This window comes from Microcebus murinus, chromosome 8, assembly GCF_040939455.1.
Source record: "Microcebus murinus isolate Inina chromosome 8, M.murinus_Inina_mat1.0, whole genome shotgun sequence".
In the NCBI taxonomy this organism is placed as follows: domain Eukaryota; kingdom Metazoa; phylum Chordata; class Mammalia; order Primates; family Cheirogaleidae; genus Microcebus; species Microcebus murinus.
Window position 1 is genome coordinate 85,896,013 of NC_134111.1, and position 16,166 is coordinate 85,912,178.

Here is a 16,166-nt window from a genome sequence, read left to right on the forward strand (position 1 = left end):
TTAGGGAAAATGTCATGAAAGAAGAAAATGAAAGTTAAGGCTGCAGAAGCAGTTAGATATGAGTTTTTAGTCTACCTATGTGTATTATTTATAACTATCTATTGCTGCATAGCACTGTTGCCACAGACTCTGTGGCTTAAAGAAACACATGTTCATTATCTACAGTTTCTATGGGTCAGGAACCTAGGCTCACCTTAACTGGGTTCTCTGCAAGGCTGCAATATTAAGGTGTTGACCAGGGCTGAGTTCTCATCTGCATGCCTGACTGGGGAAGAATCTGTTTACAAGTTCAGGTGATTGTTTGCTGTTTGTCCAGGATCCATGAAGCACAGAGCATATTTGAAGAAGGCAGTTGTACACATCATTTTTCCACCCTTGGGATTTTGCATCCAATGTTTTAATATTAGAAAAATTGTATTTTATAAATGACGTGAAAATTGCCACAATTCTCAGAGGTAATTCAGGTAACTCAGATAAAAAAAAAACAAATGCTGTAGGGGTTATCTAGAGTGGAGGCAGTCCTCCAAGAACTGGGAATTGTCAAAACATTTCCTCTACCAAAGAGACGCCCAAAGGGACGTGGGCTATTCAAATATTTGTTATGTGTGTTCCTTACTTATATGTAAAATTATAGTATGAAACTCTTATATAGTACATCCTAACAGACAAAATGAGAAACAAGAAATAAATGTGCAGAAATGTACAAAAGCAAAGCATTCAAAAATTCTAATTCCAGAGAAGATACAAAAATCTTCCCATAGCAGTGGATTCACTGTAATATTTGCAATATGGAATGAAGTACCATCTTTCCTTTTTCTTTTCCCTGAATAAACTTCCTCATGGGAAACTTCACTGCATTTCAGAAGTGTAAACAGAATCAGGATGCTTGGCTTTTATACCAACCACGCCAGCTTCTCTTTTGTTTCTCATTTGTTTATTCATTTAATCAACCAATATTTATTGAGTACCAAAAATATTTATTATATATGTAGATACTGGTGGGAAAACCAGGACAATCAAAATAGATCTCTGTCCTCATGGAGTTTCTCGTCTAGTGAGGGAGAAGACTACTGCATACTGAAATAAAGGTGCAGCTACTGTGGTCCACAGGCCACCTGGGCCTTCCCTGCCTACCAAACGGTAGATAAGATGGACTGGAATCCCCGAGCCATGTCCTCTGGTTGGAAGCTCTGCTCAGCACGTGTCCCTGAGCTGGCCTTCCTGCCTCATGGTTTCCTCTGCATTTAGGTTCCCATTCTGGGATGAAGCAGTCACTGTTCTACACCTCTGTCATAACAGGCATTAGCATATCCCTTCCTCAGTCTCCACAAGATACGCATTTTACATAAAGCATGTGCATGTGTGGCTAACTTTAGCCAACATTCAGTGGTAACAGGCACAGCCCACGGCAGGGCTGCACCTTCTCACTGGACTTCCATCTCTTTCAACACTCAGCCTTCCACCATCTCACTGGTGCTTTTTTTCCTTTGTCTTTGCTCCCCTTCCTACCGCTGCCCAGAGGCAAACAAGCAACCAACCACAACAAAGACAATAAACAACAACAAAACATTTCTTTTTATTTTTTTTTCAGGGAGCCTGGCTATCTGTTTTGTCACTTGGGCTTCTGAAGACACTCATGCATTCAGAGTTTTACCTTCTACTTCACAACGCTCATCTATATGTTATAACTCAACAAAGACATTTGCTATCCTGAGAGAAATGGTGTTGCCGTCTGTTAATATATATACACATCCATGTATAGTTAGTCTGGATATATTACAAATTATGATACATACTCTGACAGCAAAGTAGTAGGTGGGTACAACAAGATTCAGTATTAGAATGGGGAGCTGGATTTAAAATGAGACAGCAGGGTGGTCAAACTCTCTGGCAAAGTAGGACATTTCGGAAGCCTTAGCCAGGCACAAGGCGTGGGGGAAGAGCACTGCCAGCAGGGGGCAGTGTGTGCAGAGGTCTGGAGACCAGGATGGGTGTGGAGCCCTGGAAGAACTGCAGAGGCCAGCACAGCTCTCTATTCTAAACAGCAGAGGGAGCATGGTGGGGTCAGGGTGGCAAGGAGAGAGTGGGCCAGATCACATGGGACCTTGCAGGCCACATGAGTTCTACTTTTAGTTTCTTGGCTCTTCCCTAACAAATGAAATGACAGCATGAATGATCTTTTCTAAACTTTGAATTTATTGCTTTTTGAAGAGGAAACAGTCATGCCAAAGCTGGCAAACTTATACAGACACACGCACGTGCGTGCACAAACACACACACACTTACAAACACGGTATGTAAAGCACTGAGGGTCATGTCCTTTGGCATTGTTAAGTCTATTCTATAGCCATTCACATGATTCTGGGTCAGCCAGGTAATTAGCTGAAAATTATCTTCATATTCATTTTCCCTCCACAGTAATGTTTCCTGAGAAGAAACCTGGAATATGAGGGGTTTTTTTTGTAAGAGATTTTTTAAAAATGTTGCCTGCCAGCAGCACATGAATTCTCTTTTCAGGACTTGTATCTGCCCAGCTGACACACCCATTTCTGCCCCCCACCCCCCAAAGTACAAGTAGCTTCTTGTCGACCTTGCACCTTACTATGGATTGGCAAGGCATGGCAGGAATGAATCTAAGTTCCGTTTACCACCAGGGTAAACTACTCTCTCTATTGCATTCTTGTAGAAAAGCACTTTTTTGGCTTATGTCTTCATGTATTCACAGGTACTGAAAATGACATACACATACGTCGTGGACATTGTACCCACTGCTCTGCAAATGTTAACCTGGCCCTTAGCACTTTACACGTCACAGTAGATTCAGGTACTCATGGTGATGCCCATTCTGGTATTTTCCTGGAAATAACTTATTTTGTTTACTTGCCCAGCCCTCCCTACCACAAACCATCTTACTTTTCTTTTCCACTCTTACTTTTGAACTACTAATATCTGTGCCTTTTAAGCTGTCTTTTTATTGAAAGTAATAAATTAAAACATTCATCGTGAGGTGGTTTCACCTTTTCCTGAGAATCACCGACATATACATTAGCACGTTCATAGTGCTGGGTGTACGGGAATTCATTTCAGTAACAACATTCACTGACCTTACAAAGAAAACCTTTCCATTTACAATACTTGTTAATCTTACACAATTGTAACTTTCCATACAGAATAATACTTTAAAATGTCATTTTGAAGAAGTGGTGTCTTCTGTGGCTTTTTCTCAAAATGTAGCCGTTGGCCATAGGCTGAGATCGAGTTTGCCGGAAGTGTTAAGACTCTATTTGATCATCCTGTGAGTCAACGCTTATAGTGGAACCTTGGCTACTGGTATCAACAGTTTCATAGGACTTTTGGTCTTTGGCAAAGTTGATGAAAACCTGATTTTTCAGGGAAAATAAAATCATTAGTCCCCAGTAGACCAAAGGAAGAAATAAGGTTAATTCATACATACATACATATACTGGAAAAGCAAATAAGAAAACTAGATTTTATAAGGGCATGCTCACACATATATACACAGGTTCACTAGAAGACCTTTTAGATATTCAAATATGACTGGGGTTTAAAAATAGCACCTGTATCTATGACTGTATTGATGACTATGATTAATATTTAAAACTATCATCTAAATCTAAAGCTATAATTGAGTATCTGTAGCCACCTATCTGCGTCCATGTGATAAATATCAATATCAATTATAAACAAGGAGCCCGGCTTTAAGTCCTTATCAGATGTTTGTTCACAAATGTTGAGAGAAGTTTCATTAGTTTTAAGAGTCGATGCACTAAAATAAAATTTGTATAGAAAGCCCACGTTAACAGCATATTCAGTGAGCCAATTATTTAACAGGCAGATTTTTTTACTTTGCTTAAAATTATTAAATCTATTAGTCATATATTAATCCAAGAACAATTTGAGAGTCTGATATTTTTGCCAGGCATGGTGCTGGTAGCTGGTCATAAGTCAAAGACTAAATCTTCTCCGTCAGAAAAGCCATGATTGTCTAAAGCCCCCATTAAAATGCCTAAAGCCACATAAAAAAAAATTGTCCATAGAATGCAGCACCATACAATGACTCAGAGGCTCCTAAGGCCTTACTTTCAGATCCATCCCAATGATAGCTGCAATTGAACATTGTATATGTCATGTTAGCTGAACTGTACAAAATTAAGACAGTACAGAGGTGATAAAGAATTACCTGCGAAGTCTCTAGATATTGAATGTAAATGTAATTAAGACAAATGATATAAGTGAAATGAAAGGATTCTGCATTTGCCACTTTAATTGCCTGAATTGAGCAGTTCTAAAGGTCTGGCACCAAATTCTCTCTAACTACTCCCATCCCACCCTAATCCAGGAAGCCGATCAATAGGAATGTTCTTTAAGAAACCTACCATGGAGAAAGTAAGGAAAATGTTAATAGCTGTTTGTTTTGTTGGTGAAAATAGTGTTTTGTTGCTTTACATATACATATAATCTTATGGATATAGATGTTGTATAGAATACAGAAAAAACTCCTTTTCTCTATTAAAAGTAGTGCTTTTCACATATTTTTTTAAAAAAAAATCCCCAGATGAAGTCAGAAATTAATTAGGCTCTTTGCTGAGCTTTTCAGGTGCAAGATTAGATATTAATTCAATTAAAAAGAAATTAAATGTCATTAAAAAGAAATAACCAAAATGCATAATAATTAATATGCAAAGTTGTGCACATGCATCGTATCTTACCTCTTCCAGAGTGGTCTGACTCACTAGGAAATTTGTAATATTTAAAGCAGTCTTGTTGGTTTCCAGCAAATCAAAAATGTTTGCCACTCCTCCTGCCGTGACTGGTACATGATACTCTAGCATGCTAAGGTGCTGATCCTGTGGGAACGAAAGAAAAAATTTTATTTTACAATGTCAGGTAATACTGACACAACTAGACGTAACTTTACCAAGAGCTAAGGAAAGTACTGCAATTAATTCCACTGAAAATGATGTGACAGTGTAAATAATGGGTATGTTTTGAAACTAACAGCTTGCAAAGATGAGATGAAATATTTTATGAATGTCAAAAAGAAAACAAGTTAAAAAGTTAATGAAAATCCCACGGCATTCTACATTCATATGAACTTATAAAGTCATTATTATCTTGCTGGGGAAAAAAAGTTTGTGGAATGGTATTTCACATGTCATATTGTGCTCAGCTCATATAAGCTTTCTAGTTATCAATTTCAGAAATTTTATTTTTACGTTAGAATTATTCTAAAAGGCTAGAAATTAGCTGTTAAAGATGTTAGACTTCAACAGCATTGTCTAGAAGAACTTCATTCAAATGATGTTGCATCTTTTCTTAACTCACCCTAAAATTCTTTTCAATTTCTTTAGCTTAGTCAATAGTATTACCCTCTATTTAGTAATCTACTCTTATTGCCTTGGAGTATCTTTAACATCTTGCTTTTCCAAATGTTTAAGCCGTTACCACATCTTATTTATTTTTCCTTTAAAATGTCTCTCAAGTTTAACCTTTCCTCTCTATTTGCACTATCAATATTACTAACTTGGTGCTCAGCACTCCGCATCTGAGTTACTCCCTCAGCCTCTTCAGAAGCCTAGAAACTATATACCCAATTGATTCTGGCACAAAGCAGCCAGGATAATCTTTCTCAAATACGAGTTTCATCAGGATGTTTTCTTTTTTTTCTTGAGACAGAGTCTTGCCTTGTTGCCCAGGCTAGAGTGAGTGCTGTGGCGTCAGCCTAGCTCACAGCAACCTCAAACGCCTGGGCTCAAGCAATCCTTCTGCCTCAGCCTCCCAAGTAGCTGGGACTACAGGCATGCACCACCATGCCTGGCTAATTTTTTTCTATATATATTAGTTGGCCAAGTAATTTCTTTCTATTTATAGTAGAGACAAGGTCTCGCTCTTGCTCAGGCTGGTGAGCTCTTGAACTCCTGACCTCGAGCAATCCGCCGCCTCAGCCTCCCAGAGTGCTAGGATTACAGGCGTGAGCCACGGCGCCGGGCCCAGGATGTTTTCTTATTCCAGAATCTACCCCTGCAACCTCTATGGAGCAGTTCAAGACCATGTATTTTAGCCAGGTATTCAGGACTTCCTTTGCCTCATTCCCTTGTACATTGCACAGCCTTTCCCATCAGCTTGTAGTTGTGTTATATCTGACACTGCAATCTTGCCATCTTGCTTACTTTTGCTCTCAAAATGTTGTTCTGGCTATTTTCCCTCTAGAGACCTAGCAACCACCAAAGATTTGTACAAAAATGGTCTGCTTAGGGAAAAATCAAACTTTGTCATCACTGCATTTGCCTTGTGTAGTCTGGTCCCAGGAGAAACAGACCAGGGAGAATGTAATTTCATCACTCAGTGAATAAACACAGAAATTCACTAGAAGAAAAAGCGTTAGAACCAATACAATCTGTGCAACAAAGATGTCCTTTGGCTTTTAAATTTGATTTAAATTTAGATGATAGAAAATGGGCTTTGATAAGAATCATGAAAGCTATTATTTCCTAGAGAAGTTACCTAACTAAAGCATGGGGGGGCTGAGGCAAAGGTATTTTTTGTAAAGATGAATTCTTTCTAAAACTGCATTCTATTTTGTTGTCTACAATTACTTCACTTTAATATTGTGCGGTACAGTTTGTGAATTACCTTTGCGGACACTTAATCATTTAGTTCTCACACCAGTTTTGTGAAGCGGGTGCTACTGCCGTCACACCTTATCTTCAGTTTTGCTTTCTGCAGTTTCAGTTTCCTATGGTCAACTGTGGTTGGAAAATATTACGGGGAAAATTCCAGAAACAAACAATTCTTAAGTTTTAAATTGCACGCCTTTCTGAGTAGCATGATGTAATCTTGAGCCATCCACTTCATTCTGTCCGGGATGTGAATTATCCCTTTGTCCAGAGCATGGGTCCTCAAACTTTTTAAGCAGGGGGCCAGTTCATTGTCCCTCAGACCATTGGAGGGCCATTGGAGAGTGTGGCGCACATTCCACACATGTGCACTGTGGGCCCGGGACGAGTTGGCTGCTAAGCAGGACAGGCAGTGGTGGCAAAAACACCCGGCGGGCTGGATAAATGTCCTCGGTGGGCCACATGTGGTCCTCGGGTTGTAGTTTGAGGACGCCTGGTCCAGAGTATCCACGCTGTACATGCTACCTGCCTGTTACTATGTACGAAAAAACTGAGTGTATACAGGGTTTGGTGATATCCATGGTTTCAGGTATCTGGGGGTGTTGGAATGCATCCCCTTAGATAAGGGGGGGGGCTACTGTATTTCTATTTACAAGTGAAAAAAAATGAGGCTCAAAGATTTTAAATAAATGTCTTGTTGGAAATCATACAGGCATAGCCGGACTTCATCCAAGTCTTTCCAATTTCTTTTCCTCATTCTACATCTGATTTCCTTTTAAAAACAATCATTTGCCATCATCATCTTCTACAAATTGCCTGCACATCAAAGATGTTATAGTGATAACTTTTTCTGTCAAGTACATTTATTTTAACTATGTGTCTTATTAGATATATATGCATATATTTGTGTGTGTCCATCCACTGCTATGTCTAGGTAAGATAAAATCACTTTTGCAATATTTCAAATAGTCTGGGACTTGAGGACTTGAGGAAATACTCTTGTGGGCTTATTTTTGCAGCGAGAGAAATAAAGGAGATAACCTCCTCTACTTGTGACATTTCAGAACTCTGTAGTTTTTTTTCCTAACAAGAAATGCCCTTGGTCATATAATACCCATCACCCCTCAATTCCCTAACATATATAACTAGTAAACTAGCAACATAAACAACTTGAAGGCTAATACAGTATGATCATAAAGACTTTGTGAGGAAGAAATAGGTAAGTGTATATAAAAGGATTATGTTAAATTTAAATAGCTACAAAAATATATAATTAATTTGAAGATTCTATTTGTTCATGCTAAGTGTGCTTTATGCATCTTGAACTAGCAAATATAGTAAGATTAATAATAAAGCTGTGATTAACTTGGCAAACATCCACTATGACATTAGATGATGACTGTCAAAATCAGTCAAGATCGAAAGGTGAGACAATCACTTACTTTTAAGTATGTTTTTGGAAAGTGCAGCTGCATGAACTTTGTGAGGGTCTCCATGCTCACTTTGTTATTTTTTAAGTGAACCTTAACAGTAAATCCTCGTCCAAACCTAGAAAGAAAAAGTGCAAAATACGATATGAGTTACATTTTGTCCAAATAGCTCCCCTGGAATTCTAGATAATGAAACAGGACTCAAGTTGACCATTATAGCCCTTTTTCTTATATAAAGACTGTCATTTTGCCATAAAAGTTCAGGGTATGTTGCAAACTGGAAATAGTGCACTGCCATGATTTTTTATTTATTTCTACCTCTATATACAATCAAACTCTGTGGGCAAAAGCTACATTGAAAAGAAGGCATAAAATCTTGACTTTCTTTGACATTCAGGAATTGGCCATGGATATCAATTTCTGGGGTTAAATACTTTCTAATTTAAAGTGAGCAAACACTTCAGAGGCAGGTCATTGGAGATTTGGTGGCAGCAGCAAAGAATAACATCATTGGGTTTTAAAGATAGATATTAAAACAAGATGCTAACTGTTTGCACCAAGGAAAAAGTTTATAAATGTGTCACAACAGACTCCCTAAGAGCAACATAAGGCCTTTTTCATCCTTTTTTCCTTATCTTGGTTAACATTATTTTATAAGAAAGTCAACTTGTTGTGTAGAAAGTTATAAAGTAACACTCTGAAGTTTGGAGATTAACATGGATATGTATAAATGCATATACGCTCTGGTGAACATAAACTATCAATTTAATTTTAATTTTATAGTAATATGATAGTTATGCACATTTCTCTAAAGTATGCCTGATTAAAAGGTTTTGGCTGCGGTAAAAATGTTAAATAGCTTACTGAATGCCTGTGCAAACAGCAAATAAACATGCTAGTTAAGAATCTATGTCTTCATATACTTGTCAAGGTCTAATTTGTTACTGGATAAACTCTTGAAAATTTCTTTCCTGAGAGTATTTTGGTTGTGGATGATTTATTATTTATTTATATTTTAGCTGTAGGCCTTTTAGGTGTTTGAGTCATGAACTAAAAACACAACAACCCCGCAATAAAATAATTTAAATGTAAGGCAAGTCAATGATTAAATTCTCCATTTCAGTTTTACTACTCAGGCTGCTGAGATGATCCTTGGAAATGAGTAGAGCACCATTAGACTGATGATTGTACGCCATCTGGGAATGTGTTTGTTCTTCACCTGCTCTTTATGTGCTGCAAAGATCCAATACATTGGAACCTTCCATTCACCATAATGGCCAGCCTGGTACAGAGAGCTTCACATTCTTCCATGCTAAAAGACAGAGCAGAATCACACTAGCATTCAGGGCACAGAAAATTGGGTTGAAGTTCGTGAGCATAAGCTTAACTGTTTAATTTTGGCACCTAAGAATTACTATTTTAGCTCCTTCCTTAGTTCTCCTTTAGCTTTTAGTTCTTTTGAAGGAGAACAAAAAAAAATCTTTTAATTTAAATTAAATGCCTTCAGATAGAATTTATTACTGTTTTTCCTAAAACTTCAGGCCATCTCTCTTACCTGGAATGCCCTCTCTATCGAACCTAGTATTTTCTTTCCAGTTCTTTCAAGCTTTCTTTCAAAATCTACACTTTCTCAGAAACATTTCCAAAATGGCAAATTGAGCTTTTTTCCTTATGCCTCATACCCCATATTCAGTTGGATCTTATGTTGTGGGATTTATAACTAGTTCATCTTCACTTGATTATATAAGCTCTAATTTCACAGGCTATGATAACTGGAGGTGATTTGGAGTATCATCTTGTCCACTTCATACAAAACTTAATGGACATTAAATGATTGACTCCAGTGTGCTGGAGCAAAGCTAGGATATAAATAAGTCTCTTGATAATAAAATAATCTAATACTTTTTCTACCACTGATAATTACAATGCAAAGATAAAACTTAATACAAATTATAATGTACAAAGTCAACCTCATAAGAGAGGCACAGATAAAATGCTTTAGTTGTTTCTTATGCCTCATTGATTGAAGTGTCTACTTCATGGAGGAAAGGCATGTGAGCAGATTCCAGAAGGACTGGTGGGATTAGGATGTGGAGAGATTTTGTGAAACGACCGTTTCAAGTAGAAAGCACAGCTGAAGAAATGGCATGGAGGTGGGAAGGGCCAGTGTGGGGATGCAAAACCACATCATTCAGATGGACTGATGGGAGAGGGTGTTGCAGGGAAAAGAGATGGGACATTTAGATGAGGCCAGAGAATAGAAGGCCTTGAATACTGAGTTTAAGGATTCTGAAATGTATCTGACAAGCAATAAGGAGCCATAGTTGAGTTAAGAGGGCCATAGGTCATGAGAAATTTGATTTTAAAAAGATTGCTTAGACCTCAGACCCTGTCTCACCACAAGAACTGTATTCTCACCATGAAACCTGCCTGACTTGCTCCTACTACAATAAACATATTGATACAATTGTGGGCATTCATTATCTATCTATCAATCGATCCATCTATTACATAAGATTACCTTTACCCATCTATCACCCTAAGATTGGGTAGTTTGACTTCCACACTCAGTTTACCTGTGAGATGTGAGGATGACGGAACATTTGTTCTGTACTTCTTCTGAAATGATCTTCCAGAGGTGCCGTTTTGACTTAGGATCCATCCCAGAGCTTGGCTCATCCTTAATAGAAAGTTACAAGAAAAATTTATCAAATTAATTAATTTTTGATGAGGTTTTTTACATGAATCACTGCATTTCAGTTCCCTAGAACAGAAATCACTTTTTGAGGTCCGGTGACTAACTTGTTTTATACTTAATAGGCTTCTTTCTGCTGCTGTCAAAAAGCTCAAAATTAATCATTTAAAATTGTCAATCTGTTTTAAAAAGTGTCTCAGTGAAGTTGACACCCTGTTACTTTATATCCATCTCTTATGTTTCTTTGGAAAAAATTCTGCTTCAATTACTGACAGAGTGGAGTTTTTACATTTAATTCTACATTGTCACATATATATTTGAAGATATATCAACAAGATTGCCACCCTGCTTCTGATAATAGAATTATGGCTGTCTGTGATAATATGCTACGTGAAGCAAAAAGAGCACAATTTGATATTTCAGTTAATATGCTTGAGGTGTAATTTTAGTTTTATGTTATTAATTGAAATTTAACACTCCTTGGGGAAATAAAAATAAGAATTTGTAGAAATCGTCAAGTATAAAGATATACATTATTTTTCAAAGTAAATGATATTTTGAAAAATTGTTCAAACACAAACCGGAAAATGTAGTAATAGATACATTATCTAAACAACAGATCCTGACAGGTGATTAAAAAATTATAGCTCAAGATTAGGTAAAAATTAAAAAGAATTCGTAATGGAAAGTATGTACATAGGATAACTAGAGGCTTGTTTTCACAGTAAGGTGTTAAAGTGAAATTTAAAGAAAGGACTGAGTTATTTAGAAGCTAAAAAAGTTGAGATTATAGAAATAGAGAGTAGGGTTATTGTTAACTACAGTAACTACAATAATTTATTGTATATTTTCAAATAGGTAGAAGAGAGGATTTGAATGCTCCAAACACAAGGAAATGCTGAATGTTTGAAGTGATGGATATGCTAATTACTCTGATTTGATCATTACACATTGTATAAATGAATCAAAATAACACACTATACCCTATAAATAGGCACAATTATTATAAATCAATTAAAAATAATAATTACACTATTTAAAAATAAAGAAATAAAGGAATGAGTATTAATGTGGGAAAACATTAAAGGACATACTGTTACTACTCCTATCTTTGAAGCAGATAGCATATATAGTACATGCATTTAGAAGAAAACATGGTATCTTTCTCTTATAGTCCATAGTTCAGTTCAGCTCATTAATACATAGCATTTACATAGCACTTTTAACATTTTAAAGTGCTTTACATCTATTATCTCAGAAGGGCGTCTAAAGATTGTTTTGTTCGATTTAAGGGGCATTTACACAATAGAATTCCATTAGAAGCATTGATTAGCAGAGATACAATGCATTATAAGCTTCTGGTATTATAGAAAGGTAGGCTGCGCATCATTCTATCTGGCAGTTTAAATGATTTGATTCACTGCATGACTTAATTCCTGGAATAATGTGGTGACTTATAACTGGATTATTATTGCATATAGTTAAGGGTTTTTCAGAGTTTGGAGGTCCTTGAATGAAGGGAATTTTCAAAAATAAGGGCAAATTTGTTTCTCTTTTACAAGTTTGGACTTTGGGAGCAGACTACTATATCACTATGGTGTGTAATTTATATTTCTAGGTAATCAATTTAATTTTGAGCTTTTAATCAAAATATAATATAAAAATACTATAATATTAATATATTATTAATATACCTCAGACATATTAACAGAAATATAAGTGTGGAATGCATTTCTTGCCCCTCCAAATTCAAATAAATTAATACGGTATATTATTAATCATATCCCAAGCTAGATAATTCATATTTTTAAGTAACAGGGAGATAAAATTTTAGCATAATACATTGTCCTAAAGTGTGCCTGTACTTCATAGCAGAAGTTGGAAAGTGTTAGTTCACCCAATCAATTCCTAATAGAAAAAGAGACATGATTTCCTCATGAGGTAGGAATCAAAGTCTACCATGTTTTATAACTTTGCTTATTTGAATTTGTTTCAGCTCCTTCTCATTCCCATGCCAGTGTTTCCTCTGAAATCCACTGAGCCCATTGCTTCAGACAAAACATTTTTGAAGGCATATTGTTGTGGTAACAAATTATTTGCTGATAGAAATTCCCATAATGGGATAGTATAAGGAAAGTGCTTTGCACAATAACTAGCACATAGTGAGACCTCAATAAATGTTGACTGCAGTCATGATGATGAAATGCTAACACACACAATCGCATATGGTTTCCTAATTATGTAGGATCCCTTTTCATAAAGAGTCTCTTACCAGCAGTAGAATGGAAGGTTTCCCTATCAAGGCTAGTGCAGTGGATAATTTTCTTTTTGTGCCATAACTGCACAAAGAGGTAGCTCTGTCCTTGAAGGGCATCAGATGAAGCCTCCTGAGGAGCTTGTGAACCGTCTGTGGACAACAAGAGAGGAGTTGAGTTGACCTTCCCCTGCCAAAACCCTTAAAGCACTAAACAGAAAAAAATCTGCCTGTGATAAGAAAATTTCTTCATGGAGAATATATATATATATGTATATATATATATATATATATATATATGGAAAAAATTAAAACATTTAAATTCAACATCAATTTTTGTTTTCCAAGAACAACTTAAAATTAATAGTTTATTTGAAGAGATAAAAGCAATTCCTTGGAGGCTCATTTTAAAGGAGATTTTCCCCTCCAAATATGTGTGCGTCTGTGTGTGTGTTTACAGTTACAGATTGTACTTTATGCTGTATTACCACGGGATTCTCTTATAAAGCTTTAAAGAGCTAAAATAGAATTCGCAAGGCAGGTTTTTTTCACTGATTGTCATCATTGCTTCCTCTTTTTTCTTACTGAGGGGTGAGCTGTCACAAAGGCTTTAAGTCTATTTAAAACTGACCCAGTATGAAAACCTTAGCACATGAGGAATCATGGGTTCTCGAGGTTATTTCTGTAGTTAAATAGTCCCGGCACATAATGAAATCCTAGTTGGACTTATACAACAGGTCCCCAGGATTTCAAAAATAGTAGAAACTGCCCTAAAGGTTAGCCAGTCCATTAAAAAAGCAAATAGTTGCAGTGAAGTGCAAAGCCACAGATTAAAAATCAAAATGGAAACTATTCTATTTTGCTTAGGCATTTTGCAGTTAATTCTATGTGCCAGTGCTTAAACACGAAAGAACGGATAGGCATCACCAACCACTGCTCAACCCAGAGCCGGATGCAAGTGTGATCAGCTATTTGATTGTTCTTAACAGGGTAACTGAACAAATATGGGCCAAGGATTTTCTAAAGCTGATTTCATAGGTATATATATATAAAATATATGTCATCAAGCTAGGATGGGTTCATTGTCATTGCCAGAAGGAAAATGTCATCATTTTCCAGTTGGTTTTGGGAGAATGATATGGAGAAGAAACTAGAAACAATAATGGTTTCACATTAATCAGTTTTTCACATGTGTACTCACTTCTTTAATATCTTTTTCTGGAATTCCGTGTACTCTGGCATAGAAATACAAATGTTCTTCCACAGTTAACAGGTCATCTAAGGCATCTTCTTGAGGGCAGTAGCCAACTAATGAGCTATGAGAGTCAACATGACCCAGAGATCTGAAAGAGAGGATGGAAAAAAATGAGAGGCGATGAGTTTCAAAAGGTTTATCCCTCCATGTCCCCACATGTTGGGAAGGTAGCTCTATTTTGGTCATGGGAGTCGGTGACTTTGATAAAAAGGGATAAAATAATCCCACTATCAGAGTCACACTTAAAGGTTTAAAAATCTCCATTCAGTTTAATATTTTTTTTTCTCCCCTGAGGATTTAATAATATAACCACAAAAGAATCTAAACTGTTCATTTTAATTATTTTTCTCATTTAAATATGTTGTACTTGGTAAGCTGAAGCAGTAGTTTTTTTTGTTGTTGTTTTGTTTTGTTTGTTTTTTGAGGCAGAGTCTCACTTTGTTGCCCGGGCTAGAGTGAATGCTGTGGTGTCAGCCTAGCTCACAGCAACCTCAAACTCCTGGGCTCAAGCAATCCTGCTGCCTCATCCTCCCGAGTAGCTGGGACTACAGGCATGTGCCACCATGCCCAGCTAATTTTTTGTATATATATATTTAGTTGGTCAAATAGTTTCTTTCTATTTTTAGTAGAGACGGGGTCTCGCTCTTGGTCAGGCTGGTTTTGAACTCCTGACCTTGAGCAATCCGCCCGCCTCGACCTCCCAGAGTGCTAGGATTACAGGCGTGAAGCAGTAGTTTTTCATACCCAGTCTTATTTCTGATCAGAATGTTTCCAGTGGAAGGAATTATGTCTCCAGTCAGCATCTTGAATATAGTGGTCTTTCCTGCTCCATTCACCCCAAGAAGGCCAAAGCACTGGATGGAGGAGGGAAAAAGATGTAAACCTTAGTCCAAACCAAAGAAACGTTGCTATTGTATCTCTTCCCTCATTCTCGCTGGGTGAAATAAATTACCGAGAAAAATAAATCACTGGAATTATTCATGCAGATATTGTGCATCACTGGCACTTGGTAAAACTTTCTCTTTTAAAACAAATGGATACCTATGTTATCTTTTTTCTTTTAACCATCTGAACATTTGTTTATATACACAGGACCTGTTTTACATATTTTACAGTACCCCTCTATGTGACATGATAAAACACTCCACAAATAAGATCTGCTAACTTGACAAAGTAATTATATTTATAGATCTAACATTATTCACACAAACTCACAACTTTACTGAATAAGGCACTGAAGCAATAATTTCTTTATACTGTCGAATAAATTTGATGCATGTAGTTTGCAGGACTGCTTGGAAAACTAAGGGAAATAGCCAAATTCTCTTTCTCTTTTCAAAGCTGCCTTAATATTGCTGCTGTGAAAACGGCAAAGGTATAAATAAATAGAGGCAGTTCTAGGACCTCACTTCTGAAAACTGATGCCTTTATGTTGCTTTTTGAAGAGGACTGGAAATGAAAGGCTGACGCCAGCAGCCTGAACAGGCTTCCTGACCAAAGTTCACCCCATAGTGAACAGTGGACAGTAGTTGGTAGAAGTGGTTGAATTCTCCCTGCTAAAAGGAAAGACTATAGGAGTAAATAATATGTAGGCATATGTAAATTATATATTGTTGGCCCTCTGTATCCATGGATTTTGAATTCTTAGATTCAACAGACCTCGGATTGAAAATATTCAGGAAAAAAAGCATCTGTACTGCACGAGTAGATTTTTTTTTCTTATCATTATTACCTAAACAATGCATTGTAACAACTATTTACATAGCATTTACATTGTATTAGGTATAAGTAATCTAGAGATGATTTCAAGTCTACAGAAGGATGTGTGTAGGGTGCATATACCACACCATTTTATCTCAGGGACTTGAGTGCCTATGGATTTTGGTATCTACAG

At 36.7% G+C, this 16,166-nt stretch overlaps 1 protein-coding gene across 1 annotated transcript in view; it reads right to left on the minus strand.

Annotated features, from left to right (window-relative positions):
- Window positions 1-2,173: 2,173 nt before the first annotated feature.
- The window catches only part of ABCA12 (ATP binding cassette subfamily A member 12), a 169,354-nt gene continuing 155,361 nt past the window's right edge, over window positions 2,174-16,166 (minus strand). Inside the window, exons 46-53 of the mRNA XM_076005914.1 lie at window positions 15,017-15,126; window positions 14,219-14,360; window positions 13,036-13,170; window positions 10,645-10,748; window positions 9,288-9,380; window positions 8,081-8,186; window positions 4,731-4,868; window positions 2,174-3,380 (exon numbers count right to left, since the gene is read on the minus strand). Coding sequence (XP_075862029.1) covers window positions 3,273-3,380; window positions 4,731-4,868; window positions 8,081-8,186; window positions 9,288-9,380; window positions 10,645-10,748; window positions 13,036-13,170; window positions 14,219-14,360; window positions 15,017-15,126 — 936 coding nt within the window. The 3' untranslated portion in view covers window positions 2,174-3,272. The remainder of the gene's footprint in view (window positions 3,381-4,730; window positions 4,869-8,080; window positions 8,187-9,287; window positions 9,381-10,644; window positions 10,749-13,035; window positions 13,171-14,218; window positions 14,361-15,016; window positions 15,127-16,166) is intronic.